This window comes from Cynocephalus volans, chromosome 1 (genome assembly GCF_027409185.1).
Source record: "Cynocephalus volans isolate mCynVol1 chromosome 1, mCynVol1.pri, whole genome shotgun sequence".
NCBI classification, from domain to species: Eukaryota; Metazoa; Chordata; class Mammalia; order Dermoptera; family Cynocephalidae; genus Cynocephalus; species Cynocephalus volans.
Genome location: NC_084460.1, coordinates 42,095,511 through 42,108,285, shown reverse-complemented (window position 1 = coordinate 42,108,285; position 12,775 = coordinate 42,095,511). Strand labels below are relative to the sequence as shown.

The 12,775-nt window shown below is 41.1% G+C and overlaps 1 protein-coding gene across 5 annotated transcripts in view; it reads right to left on the bottom strand.

The window, feature by feature from the left end:
• Nucleotides 1-12,775, bottom strand: part of EYA2 (EYA transcriptional coactivator and phosphatase 2) — a 272,105-nt gene that overhangs the window by 184,983 nt on the left and 74,347 nt on the right. For all 5 annotated transcript variants that reach the window (XM_063076219.1, XM_063076213.1, XM_063076199.1 and 2 more), the window contains exon 2: nt 5,971-6,089. In XM_063076219.1, the coding sequence (XP_062932289.1) occupies nt 5,971-6,079 (109 nt within the window). In that variant the 5' untranslated portion in view covers nt 6,080-6,089. The remainder of the gene's footprint in view (nt 1-5,970; nt 6,090-12,775) is intronic.

Sequence of the window (12,775 nt, the reverse complement as noted above, 5' to 3'; positions counted from 1 at the left end):
AATGCATCTGCATTTTAAAAGAAAAATTTTCCTCCGCTCAACTTTGCTTTCTTAGTATCAGTAACTTTCCCTGCTCCTTACAGAAGACAGGATATAACTCAAGTCCAATTTTTCCTTGGACAGTAATGAACGATGGGTGATATTTCTCAAGTGGTTCCTACAAGCCAAGGGCATGTGCTAATAAGGGTTGCATGAGTATTATCTTCTTTATTCTCCATAACAACTGAATGAGGAAGTTATTATTATCTGTACTTTACAGATGTGGAACATTTTACAGGGGGAAGTTAAGGAAACTGTACTAAGGATTCAAAGCCGATATCAATCTGAAGTTATCGGTGCTTCAAGACCACTCTACTCATCCATCCATACATCTACTCATCAATAATTTTTCAGGATCCACTATGAGCAAGGCACTGAGTTGTATGCTAAATAGCAACAGCAATTTAAATATATACATACATATATATGTATATGAATGAAAAATTGTCTTTGTATTGGAAGAATTCGGCATCTAGAACAATAATTCTCAACCTTGGGTGACGATACACTTATCTGAAATGCTTTAAAAAAAATCCAGGTGCCTGGGCCACACCACTGACCAATTAAATCAGACTCTCTGGGACTGGGATCCAGGCACTGCCGTTAAAAACAAACAAAACAATTCCCAGTTGATTCCAATATGCAACCAAGTTTGAAAATCAGAGCTGGAGCCTGGTTCTCCAAGTGTGGTCCCTGGACCAGCATCGTCAGCATCAACTGGGACTTGTGAGAAATGCACATTCTTGGGCCCCAGCCCAAACCTTTATAGAATCAGAAAGTCTGGGGGTGGAGCACAGCAATCTCTATGCTAACAACCCAAGGTGATTCTGAGGCACAAGACATTGAAAACCACTGAGCTAGATCTTTGCTACTTGGAGAGTGGCTGGTGGAGCAGCAGCTCCGGATCACCTGGAAGCTTGTTAGAAATGCAGATTCTCAGGCTGGATCAGAATCTGCCACTTAACAAGGTCCCCAGATGATCCCTACGCACGCAAAAGAGAGAGACACACAGTTAACCTCTACTGAGTGTCTCCTAACTGTCAAGCACTCTGCAAAGCCTTTAACATGCATTATTATGCTGAATCCTTTTTAAAGGCTGGCCCCCACACAATCACTCTCTATCACAGAAATTAGCACTATCTGAAATTCTGTATTGGCTTAAACATTTAGCACCTGCCTCTTGCACTAGAACATAAGCTTGGGGAGTGGGGAACCTGTTTGTCCTCCTCACCACGGTACTCCTGGCACCTACACCAGGGCCTGGCCCCCGGCGGCCATTCAGGGGCTATCTACTGAACAAACACAAGCCACAAACATCATCCTCATTGTCTAGAAGAGGAGACTGAGGCTCAGAGAGGAGCAGGAACATGCCCAGTATCACACAGTGAGCAAGCGATGGCCGGGATGGATACGCGGCCTGGATGACGTCAGACCCCTATGATGTGCTGTGCAGTGACCACAGGGAGATGCAAAAAGTGCTCCTGGCAGCAGAGTGACTGTCAGGGTGCAAAGTCCCCGAGGACTGGCAGTTCTCCACCAGATTCCCAAAACCTCATACGCAATAGGCACATCAAACAATTTGTTGAATATACAATTGGGTGAATGAAGGAATGAATGAGAAGTTACTGAATCTCCCTGTTGGAGAGGACTCAGGAAGTTTCACAGGGAGGCAGAAGAGAAGATGAATGAGAGGGAATTTGGAAGGCAGACTGGAAGGGAGGGCGCCTGATGCCCCTCTCCGCATCCTCCCTAAAGAAACGGTGCACGTGTTCAGGCAGCAGCTTGCATGGCAATACTCCTTGCAGCATTGCATAGAAGAACAAAAAAAATTAAAAATCACCTAAGTGTTCATCCACAGGGGAATGGCTCAATGAACGGGGGCATGGTCAGTCTTTGGTATACAATATAGTTAAAAAAAAAAAAAGTAGATCATTACATCTATCTTGAGCGAACAAAGCAAGTTATAGAAAATGCAAACAGTAGGACCGGCCTGTGGCTCACTCGGGAGAGTGTGATGCTGATAACAGCAAGGCCACGGGTTCGGGTCCCATATAGGGATGGCCGATTAGCTCACTTGGGAGAGCATGGTGCTGACAACACCAAGTCAAGGGTTAAGATCCCCTTACCGGTCATCTTAAAAAAAAAAAAAGGAAAATGCAAACAGTATGCTAGCTTTTGTGTTTCAAAAATTTTTCCAGCAATACTATAATTTCTATAGTAAATACACATTTATAAATATATATCCATAAATATATGTACATAAATTATATAAATATGCATTTACACAGACGTAATTGCATAGAAAAAGGCCTTATATGACGTACACACAAAACATGACAACTGTGGTTACTTCTGGGGAAGGGAAGAAAAGACTAAGATTGGGTGGATGTGGCAAAGGAGAATTTCATCTAATATTTCAAATTTTTATAAGGATTGTGCATTGATATATTACTTGGTGACTAGAAATTGATTTGTCTTAAAAAAAAAAAAAAAGAGGGCAGAAAGGGCACTCCGGGCGGGGGGCACAGCACGTGCAGAGGCTGTGGGGCGTGATGCCGTGCGGGCTTGCGGAGGGTGGCACCGTTCATCAGTCAGTCCTTGAGTCCTGCAGGGCTCTGTCTTCTCTACTTCACTCAGTCAACTGATATTTCTTATGGACTGTTCTCAGCAGTGGGGACACCCTGGCGACTAAAGTGGGCAAGGTCAGCCCTCAGAGAATTTACATTCTAGTGGGTGTGACAGATGCCAAGGGAACAAATAAACAACTTTGGATAGAGAGTAGGAATATGAAGAAAATAAAACAGGACACGGAAGAGAGTGGCTGGGTGTTCTGTGGGTTCCATCCTCAAAGCCAATCCAGAATCCGACCCCTTCTCTCCACCCCCATAGCTGCCTCCCCAATGCAAGCCACCAGCACCTCTCATCTGAATTATTGTCATACCCTCCTTGCTGGTTTCCTGGCTCTCATTCTGCCCTCCACCCAGTCTGTTCTTATGTGCAGCCTGAGGGACTGTGTCAATATGCAGGTCAGATCGTCCCTCCTCTGCTCAAAACCCTCCCACGGCTCCCCTCTCATTCGGGTGGAAGCCAAAGTCCCTCCAGTGGCTCAGGAAGCCCTGCATGGTCTGACCTCATCTGCCTCCACCTGCCTCCTTGTTCACTTGGCTCCAGCCATGCCAGCCTCCTTATCACTCCTCAGTGCTCTGCATGCACCACTGCCTCAGGGCCTTTGCACGAGCTGATACCTCCCAAGGCTCTTGTTCCATGTGGCCGTGTAGCACCTCCCTCACCTACTTCTGGTCTTTACTGAGCATTACCTTCCCATTGACCTCTTTCCCAGCCATGCTGACAAAAACTGCAACCTTCCATCCTTGCATCCCTTCTCCTCCTTCCCTTTCTTTTCCTCCATAGTATGTAATGCCATCCGACATGCTGTACGCTTTGCTTCTTTATTGTTATCATCAACCTTTTGCCTTCCCAGCACCCTAGTGTAGACCCCATGAAGGCAGGGTTTTCTGTGCTGTCTCCCTAGTGTTTGGAACAATGCGTCTGGAGACTCTTGGCGCTTGGCAGAAAGTGATAGAGAAGTGGTTTAGAAGTGCTTGGGTTTGATTCCTGGCCCTATCACTAGGTGTGTAACTTTAAGCTGGATATTTAACTCCCCCATGCCTCAGCTTCCACATCTCTAAAATGGGCTTATAGCCTAATATGAGTGTAATAATGAAATGAGAAACAGTACAGTGTGCTGATGAGAATAGACTTTGGAGTCAGACTTCCCAGGTTCAAATTTTGGCTATCAATGAAAAACTACTACATTGTACAATGTTGAAGGTACTAATTAGCCTGATTTGAGCATCAACATGATATATACTGTGTACAGGATTGATACGCAACTCTGTACCCCCAGAGATATGTACAATCAACTATGTTGCATTAAAAAAAAAAAAAAAAAAAGGAATGTAAAAAACAAAACCAAAAACCAAACAAAGAAAGAAACAAATTTTGGCTATTATTAATCTGTGCCATCTCAATCAAGCTACTTAACCTCTCTGTGCCTCAGTTTCCTCATCTGTAAGATAAAGTTTTAACAGTGCCCACTTTTCAGAGTTGTGAGGATTAAACGAGTTAATTCATTAATGCCTGGCACATAGCAAGTGCCCAGTGCTTGCTCGGATGGTGCTGGAGGAGGAGGAAGAGGAGATGAATCTAGGTTTATATTGCTTGGAACAGTGCCTGGCACACAGTGTTCAGTGTGCTCACAAAAATTAAGGACAAAAGAAAGGGCAGGGACTTATCTAAGGGACAGCTGCCCTTCCGCTCCCACCAGTAGCAGCCAGGCAGGAATGTGGGACCAGCACTGCTAAAGTGTCCAACATTTCAAGAGAAACCAGACATCCAGAGTTTTATATGAGCTCTCCCAGTCTTTACAAATTCACTGTTACTTAAAACATGGTGTAAACCAAACAAAGGCATACCCGAGGGCCAGACTTGGCTGTGGGCTGCCAGTTTGAAAACAGGAATTTGAATTCACTGTGGTTACTTGATTCAGAGGAGAATAACAATGGAACGGTAAGTGTAATCGTCTGGCATGCCCCCACAGTGTACCAGCACCTCACATTCCATCGCCTCCCTCAAGCCTTGCAGTAAGCACCCTATGAAGTGGGTCATTATTATGCCCCCATTTGACAGATGAGAAAATTGAGGCTCATAAAGTTGACACAGTTTGCCCAAGATCATTCTGCTGCGAAGCAGTGGGGCTGGTATTCAGACTTGCTCCTTACTCAAACGGCAGCCAAGGCCCCTCCCTATCGCTGCTGGCCCTGAAATGAGGACAGCCTTACGATGGCATGTGCCTCTACCCCAAAAGAAAAGGACAACCGTCTTTGAACAGGGCTCAATAAATTTTCTCAGACTCTCAAAGAGCCCAGGGCAGTTGATGCGGATGCTCCAAAGTGCCTGGGAGATGGAGGGTGTGTTCGCTGCAATCCAGTTTTGGCATGGGAGCCCAGACCCTCGGTGGTACTTTTCTCAGGATTGTTCCAGCTTCATAACCAGCATGCAAGTGAAATGTTCTTGTCTTAGTGACAACAATAATTATCCAAAGAAGCCTGGATTTGCTCAAAGGCAAATTTCTTATGACATTATTTATGTCCCACTAGATACAAATCCCTTTGGTTTTCTACAAGTGTTACGTAGCATTTGTGCCCCATGAGCTGGTGTCAAACACAGATAGTGAAGGAGAAACAGCCAGAGACTCAGAACTCCAGCAACAAGTTCCAAAGCCGGCCACATAAAGGGTTAAGCCCAATGGTTAAACATAATAGCTTAATGCCTTTTGCTAACTCCAAGCTCTATCAGGAAGGCTGACAGATCCCAAACAGAGCAAACAATAGCTGGAATTGTTCTAGTGAAAACTAGTCCGGCCGCCTCATTTGCCAATAATTTTTTAAACAGCTTTAACTCTCCTCTGCTTCCTTGACTCCAACCCAACCTGAAAGCAAAAGGCAGACGAGTTTTGTCCTAACGTCAGCCTCCCGTAAACAAGACGCCTGCTTGGACGAGCAGATGGCAGAAGAGAGTTGAGAGGACAGAGCTCAGAGCCGGAGACTGAGACCCTGCGGGACACACCCAGGGCTGGGCCTGGAACACACCCAAAAGTGACTATCGTCTGTGGTGGTGTCAGCATTTCTTGGAAGTGGAGACCAAGAAACAAAGTTCAGAACACAAACGAGCACGCTTTTACCTCTAACAATGGAACAGAATTGTTAGCGATGTGCACCAAAGTTTGGGTCCAGAGGCAGCCATTTAAATGGCAGGAGAAATTGTCCAAAGGACAGTACTTTGGAAAGGATGCGTGACAGTTCCTTACTATATTCGCAGGGCCAGCAAGGACCACCACCTGCCCACCAAAACTCACAGCAGGAGGCCTACCTTCTCTGTCACTCAGAGTCCACACAGCGGCGTCACCACGGTTAAACTTCAGATTATCCGGACAATTGCTGTTTACAGTGAGGCTGGGTGAGATCACTAGTTCTAGCATTTCCTTGTACCTGAAAGAAAACAAAGGGAAATATAATTTATTCATTAATTATGCATGCTTACTAATGATTTCTATTTCTTTCCCTAAGAGTATAAATATTAAAGCTGATTACCTAAACCTAGCCTTCTACATAATAAAAATTCACTAAACTTTTCATCAAAGGGAAATGAGGAATTAAAATGAAGTACTTGCTCCCCCCCCCCCCGGAGAATACACCCACTCGATAAAAACATTCCCCTCCTTCATACAGTATTTTGCCATCAGAAAAATTATATTTCGGTCTCTTCTAAATGTCATCTGAATGAGCTGGAGTGAACTAGGGAGATTTCCCAGAAGAGGAAGGGAGAGACAAGTGGAGAGGAAGCATTTGGACTTGGATTCCCAAAAGCCCGAGGCTTGAGGAGAACTTGGAATTGACTGCGGTTGAGAGAAAGACGGACATGGTGTTACTTGCACAGACAGAGAAAAACTCAAAAGGTGTCAGCGATATTTAACAAGTCCCTCTAGGCACCAAAAGTCCACAACCCATCACCGTGGACACTATCAAGAACGAAAACACTGCCTCCTGAATTACCCACGATTTCGATAACATGTTATAGGGGGCAGGGGAGAATAGGGACAAATCTCCTTGGGTCTTTCTCACTTTTTATTGAAAACATTTCCAACTCTTGCACCACGTCAGGAGTTATTCCTCCTAAATTCCTACCCACTGTGGTTAGGAAATGAGGTTTCTAGTTAATGCTCTAAATACCATATGTGGCATAGCAATTTTCAAAGGTCTAAACTACAACCAATAACGTTTAATACTGATTCAAGCTGTCTTCAGAGAAAGGCTAAATTTATTAAGAGCACATCATTATCACAAGGTCATCCTTGGCACAATCAGTTATTATTGGGTTAATAACACACAATGTACCTGCTGACTGACGGTGTTCCAAACTCAGATTCCATTGTAAAGACGTCATGGTTTCCAATCCCAGTTTTGCTACTCATCTTGAGCAAGTTGCCAAACTGCTCTTAATTAAATGTTTTCTCATTTGGAAAACGAGGATTATCAAAGTACCTCCCTGACAAGGCCATGGTGAAGATTAAGAGGTGACGCTTCTAAAGAAAGAAATTAGGCAGCAACCTAAATGCCCATTCATAGCTACAGGAACGAAAAACTGCAGGCAGCAAGTTCATGTAATGGAACACAACACAGCAGTGAAACACACGGAGCTGGCGCTGTGCACAGCACAGCAAACAGATCACCAAGCAAAGTGTCCAGCAGAAGGGGACCCACGGTATGATAGCATTTCTGTGAAGTTCAAAACATACAAATCAATGTTATTTACTGTTGAGGGATATAGACGCATGCAATGAAAAGATAACAGTATGTATAGGAATGATAAAGACCAATTTCAGGAGACTGTCTAACCCTCGGGGTATTGGAGGGGTGCAGTTTGGGAAGTGGTACCCTAAGGGCTTCAACTCTGTTTGTAATGTTTTAGTTCAGAGGTTGGCACAAACTATGGCCCATAGGCCAAATCCAGCTGATGGACAGTTATTGTGTGACCTGTAAGTTAAGAATGGCTTTCACATTTTTAAATGGTTGAAAAATAATCAAAAGGAGGATACTATTTCATGACACTTGAAAGTGATGTGAAATTCAAATTTCAGTGTCCATAAGTAAAGTTTTATTGGAACACAGCTCTGCTCATTGGTTGACTGTGTTAGCCATGGTTATTTTCATGGTACAACTGCAGAGTAGAGTCATCTCGAAAGAGACCATATGTGGCCCATAAAATTGAAGATAGTTAATATCTGGCAAAAAAGTCTGCCAACACCTGTTTGAGTCTGTAAGCGGGGTGCTGGGTACACCACTGTTGCACGGTTTGCTAAAGTCTTTGTATGCCTGAAACACTGAGTAATTTTTAGAAAAGGAAGCAAGCACTTGTCTCAGAACTTGTATATAGGAAGTACTTTATATATACTGTGCTTTTTAATCTGATGAGAGAATTCCACACAAACCAGTTTCCGGTGCTTACATCTTTATATTAGACAATAAAGGGTGGGTCCTAATGTTCCCATGCACACACGCATTCTGGGTGCCTGTTTTCTTGTTCCCCAGATACCATAAGGCACTCCAGGATAGAGGCTTACATGTCTCATTCCTTTAATACATCAGGGCATATTGTATGGTGCTTGGCAAGTAGGAGAAATCGAATCTGTTGTCCGATTGTAGGTGCCATAAATTTGCATTTTATCCAAACTCATTTCCTTCATTCTTCTGGGTGTTTGCAAATAATTTAGGGTTAAGACATAGACAATGAGTTTAAAAAACAGCATTGGTCTCCAAACATCCAGATGCTTTGAGTATTAGAGGCAGCAAACTGTTAGCTAAATGACCAAACCCAGTTAAAAACAAAATGAATTGTTTTTCCCCCTCCCTGGGGTCTAAAAATATTTGAAGTAGTTGCCAATATTTAAAAATGAGGCAATTTCACATAAAAATCCAGATTTCCACCTTTTCTTGAAAATGGAAGAATACTGCCACATTCCTGCATGGCAACAATCAACTGGAGCTGAACAGCAGCTGCCCAACTTAGTCAGGCATACAGGCTGCACCGTGCCACAGTCCCCACCACTCCCTACCCTCGTACATCTCACCCCCTTTTCCAATTATATTTCCTCCTGGTCCCTATAGGCATTTGCATTTGAGACCCATAGCATATGTATTATCAGAAAAGCTAGCTGAGGAAAGACACAGCAGTGTGACACTTCTGGACTCTGTCACATAGCTCATTTATTTTATTGAGTGTTGCTATCATCCTTAAGAGTGCTTAGCACATCCAAACAACATTGGTTGATTTTACAGCCAAACAGGACTGTGTTTGTGAGTTTTAACTCTGGGACAGAATTGCTTACAAAGCTTTTGGTGTATTCGCTAGACTCTTGTCTAAGATCCTTAAAGGCCAAGCCAACGTGGAAAACATCTTTATTCCATCCACAGCACCTGACACAAATCATGTTCATTCTGTTGTCTAATTAACATCTGTTGGAAGATGGAAGGGACAGAGGGACAGAAAGACAGAGGGACAGAAGGACAGGGAGGGAGGAAATCTATATTGAGTTATTAGCTTCTTTCAATAAGATTTTTAAAAAAATCCTCATTTTTCACCCCACCCTAGACAATGACTCTAATGTATTGAATATTTAATTGTCTCCTTATAAATGATGCTGTGCTGGTTTATGTGTGATGTGTTTTAATTTAAATGAATAGTGCTGTACACAAGATCTCATTCTATTTATTTTCAGTCCTCACTATGACTTTAAAACGTACATGTCACTGGATGGATATCTAGGTTGTAGTTAGAATTCCATACTGTGTATCCACTCTATTGCATTTATGTATTGCCCCAGCGGTGAACATCTAGATAGCCTTTATTTCTCAGCTACCTTCTAAATTAATGCTGCAATAAACATCTTCATTAAAAATGTATAATGTATCTCTTTCTCTGTATGTATACACATATATTCTTAAAATATTCAAGGAGCAGGATTTCTGTGTTATGATGTGTATGTGAACTGAACTTGACCAAGTACTAGCAGACTGTTCTTCATAATTCCTGTGCTATTCTAAATTCCCACCAGAAGTACATAAGGTCCTAATTTCATAATGTCCTGCTCATACTTGGCATTGCCCAGCTTTCTGATTTTTCCCAAACTGATAGGTGGAAAGCAATATCTCATAGTTGTTTTAATCTGCATTTCTATGATTGCTAGTGAGTTTGAGCATGTGTTCACATATAAGTATTTGGAAACTGTATATTCATATCCTTTATCCTTGTCCATTTTCTACTGGGTGTTCTATTTTTTTTTTTCTCATTGATTTGTTGGAGTGCCTTGTAGAGTGTTTAGGTATTAGTTCACTGTTGGTTTTAAATGCTGTAAATTTCTTTTCTTATCCTTCATTTGCCATTTTCTTTATTTCTGATGTCTTTTGTAGAAAAATATTCTTACATATTTGTTCAATAATTTCTTTTTTTAGGTGTAAAAATTATCTCCTTATTCTTGAGATTTTAAAATGTCTTAATACTAAGCTATTCACTTAGAACTTTGCCTTTCATATTTAAGTCCTTAATTTATCCGGAGTCTGTCTTTTTTTTTTGTCTTTTTCGTGACTGGCACTCAGCCAGTGAGTGCACCGGCCATTCCCCATATAGGATCCGTCGCTGCGCTCCCAGCGCCGCACTCTCCCGAGTGCGCCACCAGCTCGGCCCGGAGTCTGTCTTTTTACATGGTCTGAAGCTGCATTTTTCTCCAGTATTGGAGAAAACAAAAATAAGCCGTTTTTCCTAATATGTTTGAGTATTAAACTGTCCAACTGAATTTACTTCCCAGCTATGATGGAATAGTTTATATTTTTAGTTCAATCTCACTATTAAAATAAAAAATAAAGGCTATAAAAAATTGTTTTAGGGTATCGGAAGGCTGAAGGACCCAAGATCCCAGAGTGGTGAGAAGTTTGACCTCTACTACTTTTTCCTTCAAGACATTTGCCAATTTATAAGCAAAGAAGAAAAAAGCAACAATTTAGAGTCATACAATCTCATTGGGTTAGGGAGACAAAAACTGGAGTTCAGAGCTACTAAGGCAGCTAGGACACAAGGAGCAAAGATACTAGAAATATGAGAACCACAGAGATATGAGCCTGATATTGTTAACAGTTATTACCCTTGAGGCATTTGCTTATACCTAAGCTGAGTGGGGTGAGAGGCAGAGAAGCCAAGCAGAGAAGGGGTAGCAGAGAAGGGAAGACATTAGGCAGAGCTTTTGACAACCTCCCAATACTAAGGAGGCAAAAATTGGAATGTGTGGCCTATGAGGGAACCTTGATAAACACCCCAGGCTTTCAGCTGAGACTCCTGAAGGGTTACTCCCTTGGAGTAAGGGCAAACCAAATAGATCCTGCCCGCGTCACCTTAATCCCATATTGGACCCAAGCAATTTGCCTCTATTGCCACCACCTGCCAGAAGCAAAGTAACTTTTCTTTTGAGAAAGATGTCATCTTTAAGAGTCATCACAATTTTTTGTACACAATAAGACATTACCAAGCATGCAAAGAGACAAGACCAAATGATCAAAACCAAGACAAAAAATAAGCAAACCAACCAACCCACTGGAGATTCAGATATTGGAGTTGTCAAACATGGACTTACCAACAATTTTGATAATATGATCAAGAAAATAGATTTAAGATGGAGAATGCTACTAGAGTTATAGAATCTTTTTTAGAAAAGAAAATTACAGAACTGAAGAATTAATTGAAATTCAGACTCAATAGATCAGTTGAACTACAGACTGGACATAGCAGAAGAGAGGATTGGAGAACTGGAAAGTAAGTCACTGGACAATTATTAAGAAGAAGGTTGTAAAATAGGTTTAAAGAAGCATAAAAGAAACATGGGACATGGTGAAAGGTTTAACATACATGTAATATGAGCCACAGAAGGAGAGGAGAAAGAGAAGTCAGAAATAATATTTAAAGAGAAATTGACAGAAGACTTTCCAAGACATTAAATCTTGGAATCAAGAAGTTCTGTGAATACCAAGCAGGATAAATACAGAGAAAAGCACTCCTGGGCACATTATAGTCAAACCAGACAGGTGTAAGAATATATGAAGGTACTTCAAAAAGATTCATATTATCTTTTAATTCTCTTTTTCCATGAGCCATGCAGTATCCTTGTATTAATCTTAAAAGCAGCCAGAGGTGAAATAAAAGACACATAATCTTTAAAGAAGGACTAATAAGACTCGTGGCTTCTCAACAGAAATGATGGAAACCAGAAAATAATGAAATTTTCATCTACCAGAGTAAAATTCTGTGCCAGCAAAAATATCCTTCAAACACAAAGACAAAATAAAAATAAACAAACCAAAATTGGGATTATTTGCCATCAGTAGACATGCACTACCAGAGAATGTTCTGGAAGCATAAAAACTCAGCAAGGATGAAGAGCAACATACAGAATAAATACGTGAGTAGGAGGAGTATAAATGCAGTTAACTTGTCCTAAGGACCTGGCATTTTCCTGGAAATGGTAAAAGTACTAATTTATAGTAAACTTTATGATATATCAAGGATGTATGTTATAATATTTAGAGTAACCACTTAAAGAATAATAATAAATGTAAACATTTCATGTATATTACCTTACATTACAATAACTACAGTAAATGTAAATAGATTAAATATTCCAGTTAAAAGACAAAGATTATCAGGCTGACTTAAAAAAACTAACGACATGTTTATTACAAGAGACCCCTTGTAAATATAGAGACATACAAAGATTCAAAGCAATATATTGAAAAAATTCCAAATGATATAACCACAAAACAAAAGAAAGCTGGCATAACTCCAAGTAGACTTTAAAATAAAAACCATTACTAGAGATTTAAAGATTGAGAGAAATATATAGTAATGATAAGAGAATCAATCCACCAAGATATAATAATTAAAATGTTTGTCTTCTTCTAAATTAATCTGCATGATATTATCTCCAAAAAGGAACAAAGATAGTTGACTGAGTCTAGGTGTCTGTTAGGCAATGCAAGATCTAAAATTCAAACATACCTATAACAATTCAAACACATCATCCTCTGGAGGCAAATAAATAAATAGTGCCAACAAAGCTAAAGTGATAGAAATG